Source organism: Rana temporaria, chromosome 13 (genome assembly GCF_905171775.1).
Source record: "Rana temporaria chromosome 13, aRanTem1.1, whole genome shotgun sequence".
NCBI lineage: Eukaryota > Metazoa > Chordata > Amphibia > Anura > Ranidae > Rana > Rana temporaria.
Window position 1 is genome coordinate 60038287 of NC_053501.1, and position 20313 is coordinate 60058599.

Here is a 20313-nt window from a genome sequence, read left to right on the forward strand (position 1 = left end):
AATACAATAAATACATTATTATATAGATTTGAGGGTTTACTTTGACCAATTTGTATATTGATTAGTTTAATAAATATTGAATAACCATAGATTTGGAAAATACAAGTAAACCGTTTACGTTGACATCTCTTAAATGTCTTTATGTTAAACAGTTATTATTCTCATTAAAGAGGTGAAATGCAAATGATGATGACACGGGACAAAAGATGGAAAATTCTTTGAAGATGTGATACACTGGAAAAACGCACAGAAACACTCCACTCTCTCCTATGACAACTGTGGTAGGAGAACTCTGATTGGCTCTGATGCAAAAGAAGGGCGGAGAAAGTATTCGCGAATATTCGGAAATCGAATATTCGCGATTGCGAATATTCGGCAACATAAAAGGATCGCCTCAGCTTAGCTACTCGGCCCAGGGTCTCTAATCATACCAGCAATGCTTTTAGACGTCGATGGAGATCACTAGGATGTGATCTGTTTTAAAAATAAAATAGAAAAAATACGAATATTCGGAATAGCGAATATTGGCCGCGAAATTCGAGTTATTCGCGAATATTCGAATATGCCATATTCGTAACGAATATTCGCAATGCGAATATTCGTGAGCAACACTATTCTGTTAAACATAGGCCTGAATCTGAAAAATCTCCTTTCACTAACCTATTTCTATCTACCTCAAGTTAACTGAGCGCCATGTTGGGCAAGAAATAAAAGCACAGATAACGACACCCTGCTGTTTGGACATTCTGTCATTGCATCTCATCATCATCATCATCCCTAGACACATCACAGAGGTAACATAACATGCCGTCCCAATTCTAACCAGCGGCTCCTGAGGGGGTAGCGCTACATACACAATAACAACCCACAGCATTGGTGTCAGTAGCTGCAATAATAAGCCTCCAGCAATTGTGGCAGTTTTGCAAAAATAATCCCAGCAATGGTGCCAGTGTAAAGTGATTTTAAACCTTTGTTTATTTTTAAAGCGGAGGTTCACCCAAAAACACAACTTTGTACCTTCCAAACTAGCATACTAGCATCAGCTACAGTATGCCTTTTTTTTTTTTTGTGCTGTGTTTTTTTATGATGTGTTTTTGATGCTTCGGTGGTGCTTCGATGAAGCTTCAGTGGTGCTTGATGCAGGGTCGGATCCAAGGGTGGGCAACGGTCTATTGCCCCCCCCCCTCGAAAAACTAGTGATAAGGCTGTGCTGATGCCGACCTCCCATCAGTACAGGGCAGCGGTGCCAAAACTGACAGGCTCTGTGTAGAGACACAGGCAGAGCCGCAGCTGCGGGGGATTTCCACCCCTCCTTCTCCTCCTCGATCAGAGAATTCCTCTGCCAATGCATGCTCCTATTGGCTACATTCAGAGCCAATGGCTGGGAAACTAGAAACAGAGCATTATGGGACGTGTAGTCTAGAATACCCAGGATGATTCCTTGAGAGGACTGCAGCCCCCAGCATGCCGAGCAAGAGGAGGAAGAGAGGAGAAGAGAGACCATGAGGCTGTATGGTGGAGGGAGCCAGAGATTCTATTATTATCCTCCAAGGTAAGAACTTACCTCCCCTCCACCTGGCTTCTCCCGCCCTGTCCTCCCCTCCACCTGGCTTCTCCTGCCCTGTCCTCCCCTCCACTCCACCTGGCTTCTCCCGCCCTGTCCTCCCCTCCACTCCACCTGGCTTCTCCTGCCCTGTCCTCCCCTCCACTCCACCTGGCGCCTCCCACCCTGTCCTCCCCACCACCTGGCTTCTCCCGCCATGTCACCCCCTCCACCTGACTTCTCCCGCCATGTCCTCCCCTCCACCTGGCTTCTCCCGCCCTGTCCTCCCCTCCACTCCACCTGGCGCCTCCCGCCCTGTCCTCCCCACCACTTGGCTTCTCCCGCCCTGTCCTCCCCTCCACTCCACCTGGCGCCTCCCGCCCTGTCCTCCCCTCCACTCCACCTGGCGCCTCCCGCCCTGTCCTCCCCTCCACCTGGCTTCTCCCGCCCTGTCCTCCCCTCCACTCCACCTGGCGCCTCCCGCCCTGTCCTCCCCACCACTTGGCTTCTCCCGCCCTGTCCTCCCCTCCACTCCACCTGGCGCCTCCCGCCCTGTCCTCCCCATCACTTGGCTTCTCCCGCCCTGTCCTCCCCTCCACCTGGCTTCTCCCGCCCTGTCCTCCCCTCCACTCCACCTGGCGCCTCCCGCCCTGTCCTCCCCACCACTTGGCTTCTCCCGCCCTGTCCTCCCCTCCACCTGGCTTCTCCCGCCCTGTCCTCCCCTCCACCTGGCTTCTCCTGCCCTGTCCTCCCCTCCACCTGGCTTCTCCCACCCTGTCCTCCTCTCCACGTGGCTGCATCCACCCTACAAATTGCCCTCAAATATTTTGGCAGTGCCCCTCCCGAGATTAGACTCTGGATCCGCCCCTGGCTTAAAGAAGCTTTGGTGAGGCTTCAGTAACAAAGCCTGTCCGAAGCCTTGTTTTGAAGCAAGTGTAAACTAGCCATTAAAGTGGTTATAAACCCTTTACAACAACTTTAACCTACAGGTAAGCCTAGATTAAGGCTTACCTGTAGGTGCTTGAAATATCTCCCAAACTATGGCCCTCCAGTTGTTCAGGAACTACAATTCCCATCATGCCTGGTCACGTCTGTAAATGTCAGAGTTTTACAATGCCTCATGGGACTTGTAGTTCGGCAACAGCTGTAAAGCCGTAATTTGAAGACCCCTGGCCTAGGAGATATTTGCAAATCGCCGTACGGTGATTTGTTCTGCGCTGTGCCCTTTCTAACTCGGGTCATTCCGTAAGTGGCGGCTCCCACGAGTGACATCACACATCTCCGGCCACTCACAGAGCCGGAGTTCGCGGCCCCGGAAGGAAGAGGGGTGAAGATGGATGCTCGCTACTCACGAGGAAGACAGGGACATTGCGGGCTTCTCCTGCAGGTAAGTGTCACATAATGGGCTACTATGCGATGCATAGTAGCCCACTATGCTTTACCTTTGCAGGAAAACAAAGAGGAAGTAACACCCACCAGAGTTTACTTCCTCTTTAACCACTTGAGATCCGCGCTATGGACGAAAGACGTCCACAGCGCGGCTCTCAAGTGCCGAGTGGACGTCCTCTTGTTGACATTCCCCGTGTGCGCAGCTGGGGGCGCGCAGCTGGGGGCGCGCAGCGGGGATACAACGTGCCCGGCGCATCGCTGGCAAGCCGATGCGTGTGCCTGGCGGCCGTGATGTCCGCCAGGTACCCGCGATCGGCGGTGACAGCAGGGACGTGGAGCTCTGTGTGTAAACACAAAGCTCCACGTCCTGTCAGGGAGAGAGAAGACCGATCTGTGTCCCTTGTACATAGGGACACAGCATCGGTCACCTCCCCCAGTCAGTCCCCTCCCCCCACACAGTAAGAATCACTCCCAGGATACACATTTAACCCCTTCCTCACCCCCTAGTGTTAACCCCTTCACTGCCAGTCACATTAATACAGTAATTAGTGCATTTTTATAGCACTGATCGCTGTATAAATGTGAATGGTCCCAAAATTGTGTCAAAAGTGTCCGATACGTCCGCCGTAATATTGCAGGCCTGACAAAAAAACAAATTGCAGATAGCCGCCATTACTAGTAAAAAAAAAAAAAAAAAAAATCATAAATCTATCCCCTATTTTGTAGGCGCTATAACTTTTGCACAAACCAATCAATATTTGCTTATTGCGATTTTTTTTAACAAAAATATGTAGAAGAATACGTATCGGCCTAAACCGAGGGAATTTTTTTTTTTGGGATATTATTATAACAAAAAGTAAAAAATATTGTGTTTTTTTTTAAAAATGTCTGTCTTTTTATGTTTATAGCCCAAAAAATTTAAAATGGCAGAGATGATCAAATACCACCAAAAGAAAGCTCTCTTTGTGGGAAAAAAAATGATAAAAATATAATTTGGGTACAGTGTTGTATGACCGCGAAATTGTCATTCAAAATGCGTCAGTGCTGAAAGCTGAAAATTGGTCTGGGCACGAAGGGGGTTTAAGTGCCCAGTAATGAAGTGGTTAAAGCGGAGTTCCACCTAAAAATGGAACTTCCGCTTAACCCACTCCTCGCCCCCTTACATGCCACATTTGGCATATCATTTTTTGGGGGGGGGGAGTGGGGGCTTCAGGAAAAGGGGACTTCCTGTCCCACTTCCTCCTTCCGCCGAGGGGCTGGAAAGGCGATTAGCTTAATCGCCTTTCTGCAGCCCCTCCCTGTAGGCGAGCTCCTGTCCAATCGGACGGCGCCACGCCGCTCGCGCATGCGCAGTGGGTGCCCGGCCGTGTAGCCGAAAGCTGTCACTGTCGGGTGCCCACACTAGGAATGAAGACGCCGGCCGGCGAGGGGGGGGGCAAAGAGCGGAGCCCCGGCTGGCGCGTCGCTGGAGCAGGTAAGTGTCTGTTTATTAAAAGCCAGCAGCTACACTTTTTGTAGCTGCTGACTTTTAATAAACTTAAAAAAAGGCTGGAACTCCCCTTTAATGTGTGTTGAAGTCGAAGCAAGTGTAAATAAGCCCAAAGTAGTTAAATAGCACCAAAAGTAAGCTCCAATTGTGTGAAATAAATGATAACAATTTCAGTACAGTGATGAATTGTTAAAAAGCAACAATGTCAGTGAATGAATCTGGGGCCCATATTTACACTCTCCCCTGTCGGTGTATGCTGTGTACACATTGTACTGTTGTGCCACTCATTGATTTCTATATAATAGTAGTATAAAATAAAACAGAAGTGTACACTAGCTGTGCGTCACTCACAAGAAGGCTGTGATCTCTCACAGGCTACACTAAGCTGTTCTCGGTCTGCCTGCTGCTCTCCGGACAGGCATTGCTGTAGTCACCTAAGTGTTTGGGGTCCTGATACACAGAGCCCCATGTGCAGACACTTCCTGGTTAGCGGAAGCAGAGCCGAGCATCATTGAAGAGAACCTGTTCCCACAATGAAGGTGGTGGCTTTAATCAGGTGATACATTGGGATGAGCAGTGACATTGTGAATGATAGCAGGCAGTGCTGTGTGAGCTGGGAGTCCACACACTGAGGAGCTTTCTATTGTACTGACACTTGTATCTCATTACTTCATGTAGGCTGCTTGTGTTATTTGTATTCCAAATTCATTCCAACACTTCTTACAGTGATAACACCTCATTCTCCAACCCCCTCAGGTAATACATCATTAAAACTGATGGAATAAATGATCTAATGTCAACAGGCGATGACAATTTCACGAATACGTAGCACCCTGTGCAAATCCTGCAGCTGACAGGAAAGCGGTGACTGTTTTTGTCCGGTGAATTGTCAGCTCTTGCACAGTGCGTTCTCTAATTCTCACAGCATTGTAACTAAAGGCAAAATGTAAATAAATAAATTGGATAGAGCAAGGGAGGGTTATAACCCCTGTCAGTTTTTTCCATCTGTGTTCCATAGGGGAGATTGCCCTATATGAGAGAAAATCCCTCTAAAGGGTGTCCCCGTTGGATGATTTCCCCTCTATTAGTGTTCACGTGTCAATTTTCTTTTACTTTCAGTGAAAATGGTAAACCGGACAAATAGAGAGCATGAATCTTCCAAACGGGGACACACAGCAAATAATACCTGACTGGAGTTATAATTAGGGTTGTCCCGATACCGATACTAGTATCGGTATCGGGACCGATACCGAGTATTTGCGGGAGTACTTGTACTCCCGCAAATACCACGATGCCTAAATAGAATACTCAGCCCCCCCACCCGCCGCCGCCGCTACACCGCATCCCGCCGCTTGGTTAATACGGGCGGGGAACATTACAGCTTTCCTTTGAATAGCTGTAGTGTTTCCCGCCGCGCCGCGTAGACACTCCCCCTTGCTCGGGTGATCTGTCCAATCCCGAGCAAGGGGGAGTATCTATACGCAGCGCGAATCATTACAGCTATTCAAATGAAAGCTGTGATGTTCCCTGCACGCTGTTTAACCATGCCGCGCGGTAAGGGGGGGAGATGGCTGCTTCTAAGGGGGGACATGGCTGCTTCTAAGGGGGGACATGGCTGCTTCTAAGGGGGGACATGACTGCTTCTAAGGGGGGACATGACTGCATCTGTGGGGGGACATGGCGGCATCTGTGGGGGGACATGGCGGCATCTGTGGGGGGACATGGCTGCATGTGTGGGGACATGGCGGCATCTGTGGGGGGACATGGCTGCATATGTGTGGGGACATGGCTGCATATGTGTGGGGACATGGCTGCATCTGTGGGGGGACATGGCTGCATCTGTGGGGGGACATGGCTGCATTTGGGGACACATTTAAAAAAAAGTATCGGTATTCGGTATCGGCGAGTACTTGAAAAAAAGTATCGGTACTTGTACTCGGTCCTAAAAAAGTGGTATCGGGACAACCCTAGTTATAATCCCTCTCCACTCTACCCCCCCCCCCCCAAAAAAAAATCCTTCAGTTACACTGGATGGGGTTGTAAACCCTTGTTTTCTTTTTTTTTTTAAATAACAAACATATCATACTTCCCTCCACTGTGCAGTTTGCTTTTCCAAGTGTGGCCCCGAACCTCATCTTCTGGGGTCCCCCAAATGCACTCGCGGCTCCTCCTCGCATCGGTAAACCCCCCTAGGAGAAGCGCTCACCCTTGGGGTTACCTTGCAGGCGTGCTCCCGGGTCCAGCATTTGCATGCATTGACACAGAATGCCGGAATCAGCCCCGCCGCCGGCACCCGCATCATTGGGTTTGATTGACAGCAGTAGGAGCCAATGGCTGCGCCGCTGTCATTCTATCCAATCAAAAGCCGAGAATCCCGGGCAGAGAGGTACAGCTCATCTCCACTGAGGGAACGAACGGGCTCAGGTGAGTAGAACCAGGGGGGGGGGGGGCGATCAGTGTCAGAAGTTTGCATTAAGGTGTAAAAACACGAGAGTTTACAACCCCTTTAACAATAATATAGGAATGACTCTGCAGAGAGGTATAAAATACAAAGGAATAGTCGGTGAAATCTCAAAAAATAGCAAATCATGTGCACATCAAAATTTGTATTTCTGTGGCCAGTTTGAATGGTCTGTTGTCACACTTCTGAGTTTTTTTTTATTGTACTGGAACTGCAGATATCTTTGAAATGGTGCCATGGATTGTTAATGTTCTTTGGTATAGATTCAACAAGATGTTGGAAGCATTCCTCTGAGATATTGGTCCATATTGACATGATAGTATCACACAGTTGCTGCTGATTTGTCAGCTGCACATCCATGATGTGAATCTCCCGTTCCGCCACATCCCAAACGTGCTCTATTGAATTAAGATCTGGAGACCATTGGAATACAGTGAACTAATTGTCATGTTTAAGAAACCAGTGGTGAGATGATTTGAACTTTGTGACATGGTGAACAGTTTGTGACTTTGTAGAGGTGAAACTCAAAAAATTAGAATATCATGCAAAAGTTCATTTATTTCACTAATGCAACTTAAAAGGTGAAACTAATATATGAGACTCATTATATGCAAAGCCAGATAGTTAAAGCCGTGATTTGTCATAACTGTGATGATTATGGCTTACAGCTCATGAAAACCCCAAATCCACAATCTCAGAAAACTAGAATATTACATGCAGTCAATAAAACAAGGATTGTACATAGAATATCAGACCCCTGAAAAGTAGAAGCATGCATATGTACTCAGTACTTGGTTTGGGCCCCCTCAGTACTTGGTTTGGGCCCCTCAATGCGGCGTGGCATGGAAGCTATCAACCTGTGGCAACCTGAGGTGTTATGGAAGACCAGGATGCTTCAATAGCGGCCTTCAGCTCTTCTGCATTGTTGGGTCTCATGTCTCTCATCTTTCTCTTGGCAATGCCCCATAGATTCTCTATGGGGTTTAGGTCAGGCGAGTTTGCTGGCCAATCAAGCACAGTAATCCCACGGTCATTGAACCAGGTTTTGGTGCTTTTGGCAGTGTGGGCAGGTGCCAAGTCCTGCTGGAAAATGAAGTCAGCATCCCCATAGAGCTCGTCTCCGGAAGGAAGCATAAAGTGCTCCAAAATCTCCTGGTAGACGGCTGCGGTGACCCCGGACTTAATGAAACACAGAGGACCAACACCAGCAGATGACATGGCTCCCCAAATCAGCACAGACTGTGGAAACGTCACACTGGACTTGCATCTTGCAGTGTGTGCCTCTCCATTCTTCCTCCATACTCCGGCTCCTTGGTTTCCATATGAGATGCAAAATTTGCTCTGATCAGAAAAGAGGACTTTGGACCACTGAGCAGCAGACCAGGTGTGTTTTTCTTTAGCCCAGGTAAGACGCTTCTGATGTTGTTTGTTGTTCAGGAGTGGCTTGACAAGAGAAATACGACATTTGAAGCCCATGTCCAGGATCCGTCTGTGTGTGGTGGCTCTTGATGCTCTGACTCCAGCCTCAGTCCACTCCTTGTGAAAGTCCCCAACACTTTTGAATGGCCTTTTCCTGACAATCCTCTCCAGGCTGCGGTCATCCCTGCTGCTTGTGCACCTTTTTCTTCCACACTTTTCCCTTCCACATAACTTTCCATTAATGTGCTTTGATACAGCACTTTGGGAACATCAAACTTCTTTTGCAATTACCTTTCAGGCTTTCCCTCCTTATGGAGGGTGTCAATGGTGGTTTTCTGCACAACTGTCAGGTCAGCAGTCTTTCCCATGATTGTGATTCCTACTAAACCAGACTGGGAGACCATTTACAGGCTCAGGAACCATTTGCAGGTGTTATGGCTTAATTAGCTGATTAGAGTGGGTCACTTTGAGCCTAGAACATTGCACCTTTTCACAATATTCTAATTTTCTGGGATTGTGGATTTGCAGTTTTCATGAGCTGTAAGCCACAATCATCACAATTATGACAAATCACGGCTTGAACTATCTTGCTTTGCATGTAATGAGTCTCATATATTAGTTTCACCTTTTAAGTTGCATTAGTGAAATAAATGAACTTTTGCACGATATTCAAATTTTTCGAGTTTCACCTGTACTGTTGGAAATAGCCATCAGAAGATGGTTACATTGTAGTCATAAAGGGATGGACATAATCAGCAACAATACTCAGGTAGTCAGTGGTATTTAAACGATGCTCAATTGGTACTAAGGGGCCCAAAGTGTGCCAAGAAAATATCCCCCCCACCATTACACCACCAGCCTGAACCATTGATACAAGTCAAATTCTGACCTTACCATCTGAATGTTGCAGCTGAAATCGAGACTCATCAGACCAGGCAACGTTTTTCCGATCTTCTATTGTCCAATTTTGGTGAGCCTGTGCAAATTTTAGCCTCAGTTTCCTGCCCTTAGCTGACAGGAGTGGCACCCATTGTGGTCTTCTGCTTCTGTAGCCCATCTACTTCAAGGTTCGATTTGTTGTGCATTCAGAGATGGTATTCTGCTTGCCTTGGTTGTAACAAGTGGTTATTTGAGTTAATTTTGCCTTTCTATCATCTTAAACCAGTCTTCCTAATCTTCTCTGACCTATGATATCAACAAGGCATTTTCCTCCACACAACACCTGCTCACTGGATATTTTCTCTTTTTCGGCCAATTCTCTGTAAATCCTAGAGATGGTTGTGTGTGAAAATCCCAGTAGATCAGCAGAAATACTCAGACCAACAATCATGCCACGTTCCAAGTCACTTAAATCCCCTTTCTTTTAAATTCCAATGCTTTGGTTTGAGCTTCAGCGAGTTGTTTTCACCACGTCTAGATGCCTAAATGCATTGAGTTGATGCCATGTGATTGGCTGATTAGCAATTTGTGTTACCAAGCAATTGAACAGGTGTTCTAATAAAGTGGCCGGAGAGTGTATGAGCTAGATTCACGTAGCTCGGCGTATATTTTGGCCGGCGTAGCGCATCTCATATGCGCTACGCCAACGTAAAATAGGGCGCCCAGACCATTATTCACAAAGATCTGGCGCCGTACGTTGCGTCGGCGTAGTGTAACTAGGCAGGCGTAAGCCCGCCTAATTTAAATGTGGAAGGTAGTGGGCGTGTTGTATAAAAAGTAGCCGTGAACCCATGTAAATTTTTTCACGAACGGCGCATGCGCGCGCATGCTCAGAGTCACCGCATATACTCCCTAAGATGCGTCGGCTCAATGCTTTCGATGTGAACGTAACCTACGCACAGCCCCATTCACGTACCACTTAAGTAAACTACGTAAAATTCGACGGCTGTTCCGACGTCCATACTTTAACATTGGCTGCGCCTCATATAGCAGGGGTAACGTTACGCCGGACGTAAGCCTTACGTAAACGGCGTAGCGGGTGCAAGTACGTTCGTGAATCGGCGTATCTAGGTCATTAACATATTCTACGCGTAAATCTACGGAAGCGCCCCTAGCGGCCAGCGTAAATATGCACCCTAGATACGACGGCGTACTAACACTTACGTCGGTCGGAGGAAGCTATAATTCAGGCGTATTTAGCTACCAGAATGGCACGCATAGATACGACGGCGCATCTTCTGACTTACGCGGCGTATCAATAGATACACCGACGTAAGAGCTACGTGAATCTAGCTCTATGTGTTTTACACATATTAAATCCCTCCAATAACTCCAACCAAAACATGGCTGTACATTGTGGTGCGCTGCATCAGAAAAAATAATGCGTGTCTGATTTTTGTTTTGTTCAATTAAAAAAAAAAGTATTATGTATAAAAAAACTTTATAAAAAACATTAAACAAACCACTCGCACACAAGATACAGACATACATAAGCAGCTGTTATGCAAAACATCCACACACACTAGATGTAGAAAAATAATTTATCCATTATTTATGTTAAAATGTAAAGTAATAAGAATGCACGTTTTTTTTTTTATATTTTGCCTATTAACAAATTTTGAGTGTCATCGTCTTTCGTGGTTCTACGAGCACACGCAATTTTGAGGTTACACATATTTGGTATTTAATAACTTGGCACAGTCTTATCTTTTATACGTTGTCTAAATGTTTTTTGTGACTTGGATGCAATAAAAATATTAAGTGTATTTATTATTCAAAATATAGATTTCCTAAACATGTATGCAAATGTTGTGTGACACACAAACCCAGGAGTACCATCTTTTATTCTGCAGGTTCTCTGCTTTCAGAAATTATTTAGGTTTTCTAGACATTTACACAGACCCAGTTGTCCAGCAAAACTGACAATGATGGGGGTTTGGGAATTATGACTGCCAGGGGGCTTAAGCAGTTGAAACATTTTTTTTAAGGATTGCACATAGAGATTTATAGGCATTTCATATGCCTAGTGTAAATTTCCCTGTGCTTTCCATCGCCCATAGAGCCAAAGGTGTTGCATACAGCCTTCCATTGAAGTGATGCGTGACTCGTATACGTGGTAGAGCTGCACGATTCTGGCTAAAATGAGAATCCCAATTTTTTTGCTTAGGATAAAGATCACGATTCTCTCACAATTCTCGAGTGTAACATAGTCTTTCACATCATACAAAAAAATTGGGCTAACTTTGCTGTTTAGTTTTTTTTTTTTTTTAAATTCATTAGTATTTTTTTTAAATTGCGTTTGAAAAGCCGCTGCGCAAATACGGTGTGACATAAAATATTGCAACAACCACCATTTTATTCTCTAGGGTCTCTGCTAAAAAAAATATCATGTTTGGGTGTTCCAAGTAATTTTCTAGCAAATTTTTTTACTTGTAAGCAACAAATGTCAGAAAAGGTTTGGTCTTTAAATGGTTAAACTTCCTTTAGCTACATGTAGTTCTTTCCATTGATAAAAGAACGGAAAGATATTTTGTTTACATTTATTCGCTGTTGTAATAAAACTTGGCAGGCTGCCTGGATTTTGTTTATCCAGCTGTGAGAACTCTCTGCACTTGTTAGAGAGAACTGTGACGTGCTGTTTTGAGTAACGGGAAGGGAAAAAGATTGCAATTTCGATTCTTCATGATTAATCGTGCAGCTCTAATACATGGCCAAAGTATATCTCCAATGCGAAACGTTCATGTACTGTTTACAGGAGTATAGCTGCGTACAGTCACTTAATTGAATAGCAGGATTTATGCAGCACCTGCAGCTCCCCATTAAATTCTAAATACAGTGGAACCTCGGTTTACGAGTAACTCAGTTAACAAGCTTTTTGAAAGACGAGCAATTTTTTTAAAATAATTCTTACTCTGTTTGTGAGTGTTGTCTCGCAAAATGAGCAGAATTCAAGCTAATGGGGCCTGCAGTACCGCATTTGGCCTGAGGTGGGGGGGGGGTGCCAGAGCCGACTGTCGCTGATCGGCCGTTCGGAAATGCAGTACCGCATTTGGCCAGAGGACAGCTCGGCTGACCTTGGCAAATCTCGAGAACAAAGTCTTTTCAAGGTTTGCCGAGGTCAGCCGAAGTGTCCTCTGGCATTTTCGTCCATTTCTGAGGCTCTCCGGCACCCCCCGCCTCTGGCTGCATGCAATTGAAGTCAATGCGGAACCAATTATTTTCGTTTCCATTGACTTCAGTGGGGAAACTTGCTTTGATATGCAAGTACTTTGGATTCCGAGCATTCTCCTGGAACGGATTATGCTCGTAATCCAAGGTTCCACTGTATTATGATTACATATATTAGTAGCAACATACAGATATCAGAATAAAATATTTTTTTGAGATAGGGGACCTTAAGGCCTCGATCACACGGCTGCTGAGACTGTTTTTTTGTAAACTGGTCGGTTTAAATGGCATCTTTAGCCTGCGGGTGCTGTGTGCAGGCAGCCCATTGAACTCTATTAGAATGCAGCAGCTGCATGGACACAGCCGTTTGCCCTAATGTGACAGGCATATAAGTGCAGGTAAGTGGCTCCCGCACGCCTGTGACATTAGGATGAGTGTCTGTGTCTGTGCAGCGCTTGCTTCCTAATAGACTTCAGTGGGCTGCAGCACCTGGAAGCTAGAGACGCCAGAAAAATTGGACTGTTCAAAGGACTACCTCTGCATTTTTGCTGAATTATAGGTATTTGACCAGGTTAAATAGCTGAAGTTTGTGTCTCAGGTTATGGTTTTTGTTCTGCAAAGTAAAACCTCACCAACTATATGATTCTGCACATTGTTTCTAACTGTCTGACCCATACAATGTGTAAATCTTTTTTCTTTTTAGTGGCGGAAAGGACAGTTGCTACAATATGATGCAGTGTGTCATGGCAGGTCACCAAATTGTTGCTCTTGCTAACTTGAAGCCTCCTGACAGTGCAGGTAAGAATGCTTAATTTCAAAGCTATGCTTGCTACTACACACGGCACTAGGAAGAGTTTTGATTCACAATGAAAACTATGGTCTGATAGATCCATAGTGAACTAAAGTGTTGTACTGATAGATTCTTAGTGAGCTAAGTGTTGTAAAGCTCCCCTTTATATACCATTGAATTACGTGACAGCCTTACACTCCTGGACCTCACCTTCTTTGTACTTTCTACTTTTTGTTTTTTTCAAATTTTTGTATAAATGTTGTATTTACTTATGTACTTTTTGTACAAGCTTGTATCCTCTAATCTTGAAATTAATAAAAACGAATGAAAAAAAAAGAATGCTTAATTTTATGTAAATGGTTTGATGCATAGCAGTTAGCAAAGCATTAAATTCATGTTGATAAGAAGTGGTGTTGGCAAAAAAGCAAATTTTTTCATAAAATTAAACTCCTTACAACCTCTGAAAAAAACAGGGTGTATGAAGAGGGGAAAAAAAAGCCTATGGTCATTTAAGCCCCTTTCACACTACCACAACGTCGCGCAACTTTACTGTGATTTGCCGCGATTTCGGGGAGACTAGAGGTCTATGAAACTAAACTCGTATCAAAGTTGGACCATAGTGCAGGGACTAGTTTTGAAGTCGGCACGACTTGAAATTGTACGAATATGAATGGTTGTCATTGGAAATCATGAGGAACGACTTGTCATGCTACTTTTCAGTCCCAAATCGTGGGACAAGTTGTACAAGGGTGAAAGGGGCCTTACTGGTTTTGGATAGACTTAAGAGTTTTGCACTGTATTTGGTTAAAGTAGAACTATGGCCTCCAATTAAAAAAAAATTAAAATGAAAAAACTTAGTGGATGTAAACCCTCTCATATACCCAGTGAAGTGAACAGCCTCAGATGATACAGAGATGAAACAAATCCTCCCACATAAGTTTTACATGTATATCCAGAGGCGTTGCTAGGGGGGTGCTGGGGGTGCGGTCCGCCCCGGGTGACACCCGCTAGAGGGGTGACACCATCCCGATTTTAAAAAAACATTTTTTTTTAACCGGACGTGGAGCGATGAGCGCCGCGGTACAAGAGGAGGGGGGGTTGCGGGGTGACACCGCAGCACCATCCATCCCCCTCCTCTCCCAGCCACGGGCTGTTAGCGGTGGTCGGCAGTTGGCACACAGGCACAGCCCCCTCCTCTCTGTGTGTACAGAGGGGGAGGGGCCCTTCTGTCCATGTGCCGTGGCGCTGCCTGCGATGATCTGAGGTACTGAATGGGAAGGGGGGTGTTTGCACCGAGGGGGGGTTGTACTAAGGGGGGGGGTGTTTGCACTGGGGGGTTGCACCGAGGGGGTTTGCACTGAGGGGGGGTTGCACTAAGGGGGGGTGTCTGCACTGAGGGGGTGTCTGCACTGAAGGGGGGTCTGTGTAACATGCAGGGGTCCAGAGGTGCAGGTGGCTGTGTAATGTAAAAGGGGTGCAGTGATGCAGGGTGCTGTGTAATGTAAAGGGGTGCAGAGGGCTGTGTAGTGTAAAAGGGTCCAGAGGGCTATGTGATGTAAAAGGGGTGCAGTGATGCAGGGAGCTGTGCAATGTAAAAGGGTCCAGAGATGCAGGGTGCTATGAGATGTAAAGGGGTTCAGTGATGCAGGGTGCTGTGTAATGTAAAGGGGTCCAGTGATGCAGGGGCTGTGTAATGTAAAGGGGGCCAGTGATGCAGGGGGCTATTTAATGTAAAGGGGTCCAGTGATGCAGGGTGCTGTGCAATGTAAAGTGGTCCAGAGGTGCAGTTGTGGAGAGGGGTACACAGTAGTAACAAAAAGATATTGAAGGATGCAGAGGTATGCAGGGGGCACAGTGGGGTGTTTTTACATTTTAACGTGGGGGGTGTGTCAGATATTGGATCCGCCCCGGGTGCCAAATGCTCTAGGTACGCCCCTGGCCTATAGGCTCCTGAGATGTGAATTCCGGTTCTGGAGAAAGAGAGGTGGGGGGAGGGGACAAAGAAAAAAGGAGAGAAAGAAGAAGGGATAGAACGAACAAGAAAGATGGATAGAGAGAGAGAAAAGGGGAAGAAAGGAGAACAGAGAGCAAACGGTAGGGTAAAAAATATTTGAAAAATGTTATTGGGGGGGGGGGGGGGTGACACCATATTTTACCGCACCAGGTGACACCAACCCTAGTGACGCCACTGTGTATATCTGCTGTCTTCAGCTTTATATACGGTTTAGATAGTACACGTCCTGTCTTGCCGTACACTGTGAGACAGCTGATTGGAGAAAAGGCACACATTCCCCTCCACAAAGGCAGGGACTTGCAGAGCTGTGCTGTGAATTGACCAGCTGTCTGCTAATCTATCTATAGAACCCACCCTGACACAAATTTCAGGCTGGTTTTATCACGTGTCTGAGAACTTGTCAGAAGTTATGCTGATAACAGAAGAACAGAGCAGGAGAAAGCCACGGGACTTAGAGCTTTGAAGAGAGATAAGAAAACACTGCAGAAATATGTGCCCAGCTCAAATTTGCTACAATGTAAAGTAGTGAGTGTACAGCTTGCATAACAGTGTAAATTTGCTGTCCCCTCAAAATTACTCGACACAAAACCATTAATGTCTAAACAGTTGGCAACAAAAGTGAGTACACCCCTAAGTGAAAATGTCCAAATGGAGGAGGAGGAGGACTGGTTCAGGTAATAGAAAGGGCCAAATTACCCAGCACAAGCAATGTGCTGTATAACATGCTTTAAATGAACAGGATCTATTTTATTTTTTATTTTTAGGCTTACAAATGCTTTAATGTTCATTAATCATTTACATATCAGACTTTTTTTTCTAAAATCATTTATTTTTTTCGGATATATACTTTGTTTATTCTACCTCACAGGCAGATTGAACAGTAAAGATTACAATTAAAGTAGGTAGATCAGGTATAGTGTAAAGTTCTATAAGCATTATTGCCTAATGCACACGGGCTTATGAAAATAAGAAAAAAAAATTCTGATACACTATACTGTCAAAAGTATTGGGACACCTGCTTTTACACGTCCATGAAATTTAATGGCATCCCAGTCTTAGTCCGTAGGGTTCAATATTGAGTTGGCCCACCCTTTGCAGCTATAACAGCTTTAACTCTTCTGGGAAGGCTGTCCACAAGGTTTAGGAGTGTGGCTATGGCTGGAGTCCACAACCCGTCGACCGCGGTCAGGTGATGGATAGATTGCGTCTCTGCAGGGGAGAGCCGGGCCAGCAGGTCGGGGAAGGAGAGAGCCCAGCAGGCAGAGAAAGTGAGTGGAGAGCCAGGACGGCGGTTCAGGGGAGGAGAGAGCCAGGACGGCGGTTCAGGGGAGGAGAGAGCCAGGACGGCGGTTCAGGGGAGGAGAGAGCCAGGACGGCGGTTCAGGGGAGGAGAGAGCCAGGGCGGCGGTTCAGGGGAGGAGAGGGCCTGGGCGGCGGTTCAGGGGAGGAGAGAGCCAGGACGGCGGTTCAGGGGAGGAGAGAGCCAGGACGGCGGTTCAGGGGAGGAGAGAGCCAGGACGGCGGTTCAGGGGAGGAGAGAGCCAGGACGGCGGTTCAGGGGAGGAGAGAGCCAGGACGGGGGTTCAGGGGAGGAGAGAGCCAGGACGGCGGTTCAGGGGAGGAGAGAGCCAGGACGGCGGTTCAGGGGAGGAGAGAGCCAGGACGGCGGTTCAGGGGAGGAGAGAGCCAGGACGGCGGTTCAGGGGAGGAGAGAGCCAGGGCGGCGGTTCAGGGGAGGAGAGAGCCAGGGCGGCGGTTCAGGGGAGGAGAGAACCAGGGCGGCGGTTCAGGGGAGGAGAGGGCCCAGCAGGCAGAGCAAGCAAAGAGAGACCTGGACGGGCAGAGCAGTGAAATAGAGAGCCCTACAGGAGAAACAGTTGAGAGACCTTCTTTGGCATTGAGCTACCTCTCTCACTGAAGCAGCTGGTGTGGACTCACTGGGGCTGCTGCTGCTACCAAAGTTTATTTTGCACTGTGTAATACAAAATGTTATGTATATGTGCGTTTATATGTGTTTACACTTGCATACTTGTTTTTTCTGTTAAAAAACTCCTCTCGGAACACACACTTTAGTGTTTTCCTACACCTGTAAACATTCTTTAAATATTAACGCCTATGTATGGCCACATAGGCCAAAATACAGATGCTTTTACAGTCATAAAAAAGCACTGTACGCCTGTATAAGCAGCGCTTTTTAGGCTTTGTGTGCATTAGGACTATTGGGTACATAATGGGCTTTAAGGTGCCTGGTTTATATGGGTAACAATGTCAATTTATTCTGGACCCAGATTTCTTTTCATCTGAATGTCTGAACTATTTTGTATAGAAACTGTGCTAACTCAGCTTTGTCTTGATTTTTTTCTTTTTCTTCTTCTTCTTGTGGTGACCTTTTCTAAATGTTGGTTCTCTCTGCAGTGGATGAATTGGACAGCTACATGTACCAAACAGTTGGCTACCAGGCATTGGATCTTTATGCAGAAGCAATGGGGTTACCGCTGTATCGTGCTACACTGTCTGGTGCCAGCCTGAACATAGGAAGAGGATATACTCCCCAAGAAGGAGATGAGGTTGAGGACCTGTATCGCTTACTAAAGATGATTAAGGTATGTTTGTTGGTTTGAGCTTCATAAATTTAAGTCTGCCTGCATGTAGTAATGTTTGGTATGTCCTTTTTAAAGTGTTAAAAAAAAAAATCTAAAAATCATTATTTTTAAATAAAGGTGAGAAGTTCTTAAAAACTCTTTATTCAAATCAATTAAAGAATGCAAAGCTGGTTGTAAAGAGTCTTTAAAGCGGAGGTCCGGTTTAAAAAAATAAATACATTAAAAGTCAGCAGCTACTAACACTGTAGCTGCTGACTTTTAATAAGGACACTTACCTGTCCAGGGTGCCCGCGATGATGGCAGCCGAAGCCGAGCAATCGCTCGGGTCTCGGCTGCCCCGCCGCCATCCTCGGTGAGGGAATCAGGAAGTGAAGCCTTGCGGCTTCACCGCCCGATTCCCTACTGCGCATGCGTGAGCGGCGGAACGTGAATGGGCGATGTCCCCTGGGACACGCTCAAGGTCCCAGAAGACACCGCTTCCCCTTATCCCCCAGGAGGCAGCGTGAGCAGGAGAAGAAAGAAGACCGACTGCGGATCAGGAAGTGGCAGATTAGGACGATCTGCCTAGCAACAGGCACTTCAGGTATATATAAAAATATATTTTTTGCCGCATTTTTAATTTTTTTTTTTTTTTTGGTGGAGCTCCGCTTTAACCTTAATGCATCCTTTGTTTTAAAGTGGTTGTAAATCCTTACATATACCAAGTAAAGTGGCTGGCCTCAGGTGATGCACAGAGATGAAACAAATCCTCCTACATAAGTTGTTCCTGTTTATTTGCAGCCCTGTCTTCTCCACATCTATTCAAAGTCCAGAATTCATAAAGCTTGTCTGAGCTGTCAGAAAAAAGAGTGCAGAGAGCTGAGGTCACACACTGCATAGCTCAGCGAGGAGAGCTCTGAGAGCTGATTGGAGGGAAGAGACCCCCCCCCCCTTCACACAGGAACAGAGCTGAGGCTGTCAATCAGCTGGAGGTCCCGCTCCTTCACATTTTCTCTTGTGGTGTCAGGGAAACTTGTCAAATTATTCATGCTCATAGTAAAGGAATGAAGCAGCAGGCAGAAATTACACTTAGTGCTTATAATTGAGTACACACTATAGAGGGATATGCTTTGTTCATGTTTCGTGTCTGAGGTTTACACTTTACTTTTACACCACTTCAAGGTAAAAAAACGTACAACCTTACAATAGCTGTGCACCCCAGGTCCCCTTAACACTTACCTAAGGCCTGTATCAATCCAGTGCTGTGCCCGGCTTCAGTTCTTCTCTTGTGCTAACTTTTCTGTTTATTTTATTTCAATTTATTGAAGTGTATTTCTTCCCAAAAAATTGTGTTTGAAAGTCCACTGCGCAAATACAGTGTGACATATATAATATAATGTTTGGAGGTTCTACGTAATTTTCTAGCAAAAAATACTGATTTTAACTTGTAAGCAACAAGTGTCAGAATAGGCTTAGTCTTTAAATGGTTAAACTGACTCCATTTACAGACCGAAGTTCATCCCATTGATTTAAAAAAACAAATGATACCATGTTTTAAGTTCTCTCTCAGCGCAAAGCAATGTTGATAAACATTTGCCGTTTTTTTTTTTTTTTTTTACAGCTCTGAGCAGAGAATGGCTATGCACTTGTTACATAGAATTGTGGAAAAGCCGGAATACGATTGTGATAAATCGAGATTGCACCTTTTTTATTTTTATTTATTTTTTAAAAGATTAATCGTGTAGCTCTACTATGTGCAATACCATTGCACAGAGCAGAGTACAAAGTTTATATTTAAAGAAAAAAAATAATCCCAGCATTTACAACCATTTTAAATCACCCTAAAAGACTGCTAAGATTTTGTGCTCCGCTGCTGTAAGTGCCACACAGATTCTCTATTTTATCGCAGTATGCTGCAGCACAGCTCTGGACTGCTTTGCAGTGTGAATGAGACACACAGGAAAACAAGTGTAAAATACATGCATCAGGAAGTATCACCTGAAATGAATATCAGATTAATTGCTTTATAAATATACCCTAACATTTTTTTGAATAGCTGATGCATTTTGGGGATTCTAGAAGACCACTGAGATTAGAACTTGCAAAAAATGAACTAGAAAAGATCTAGACAAAAGGTAAATGCCCTGCCATTGGGATTGATTTAGAAATGTAGAACCTGCTTTGGAAACTTAGTACCAATAGGTTCCTCTGAGACACTCCTTTCTATTTTTTCGAATATTTTTATTGAGATTTTTTACAAGAAATATATACAAAATATAAGGGCCCCATTGGGCCACATCTTCATTCAGATATTTCAGGCGAAATGCTACTTTATCTAATTGGTAGAACTTTGTGGTGTCCCTCTGACTCCAGCTGGGGAAATCTTTCACATACAGACTGCTAGTGGCAGGTATAAAGATCACAGGACAAAATCACATTTTGTTGCATACCCGATTAAAATGTAAATGGAACTAGTTATACATGGATCATTTGGATAATCATTTTATATCCAAAAAGGT

At 45.4% G+C, this 20313-nt stretch overlaps 1 protein-coding gene across 3 annotated transcripts in view; it reads left to right on the forward strand.

The window, feature by feature from the left end:
* Nucleotides 1-4771: 4771 nt before the first annotated feature.
* Nucleotides 4772-20313, forward strand: part of DPH6 (diphthamine biosynthesis 6) — a 143050-nt gene continuing 127508 nt past the window's right edge. Inside the window, exons 1-3 of one of the 3 annotated variants that reach the window (XM_040333225.1) lie at nucleotides 4772-4977; nucleotides 13112-13206; nucleotides 17628-17815. In XM_040333225.1, the coding sequence (XP_040189159.1) occupies nucleotides 4955-4977; nucleotides 13112-13206; nucleotides 17628-17815 (306 nt within the window). In that variant the 5' untranslated portion in view covers nucleotides 4772-4954. The remainder of the gene's footprint in view (nucleotides 4978-13111; nucleotides 13207-17627; nucleotides 17816-20313) is intronic. The other 2 variants (XM_040333224.1, XM_040333223.1) reach the window with 2 other exon arrangements.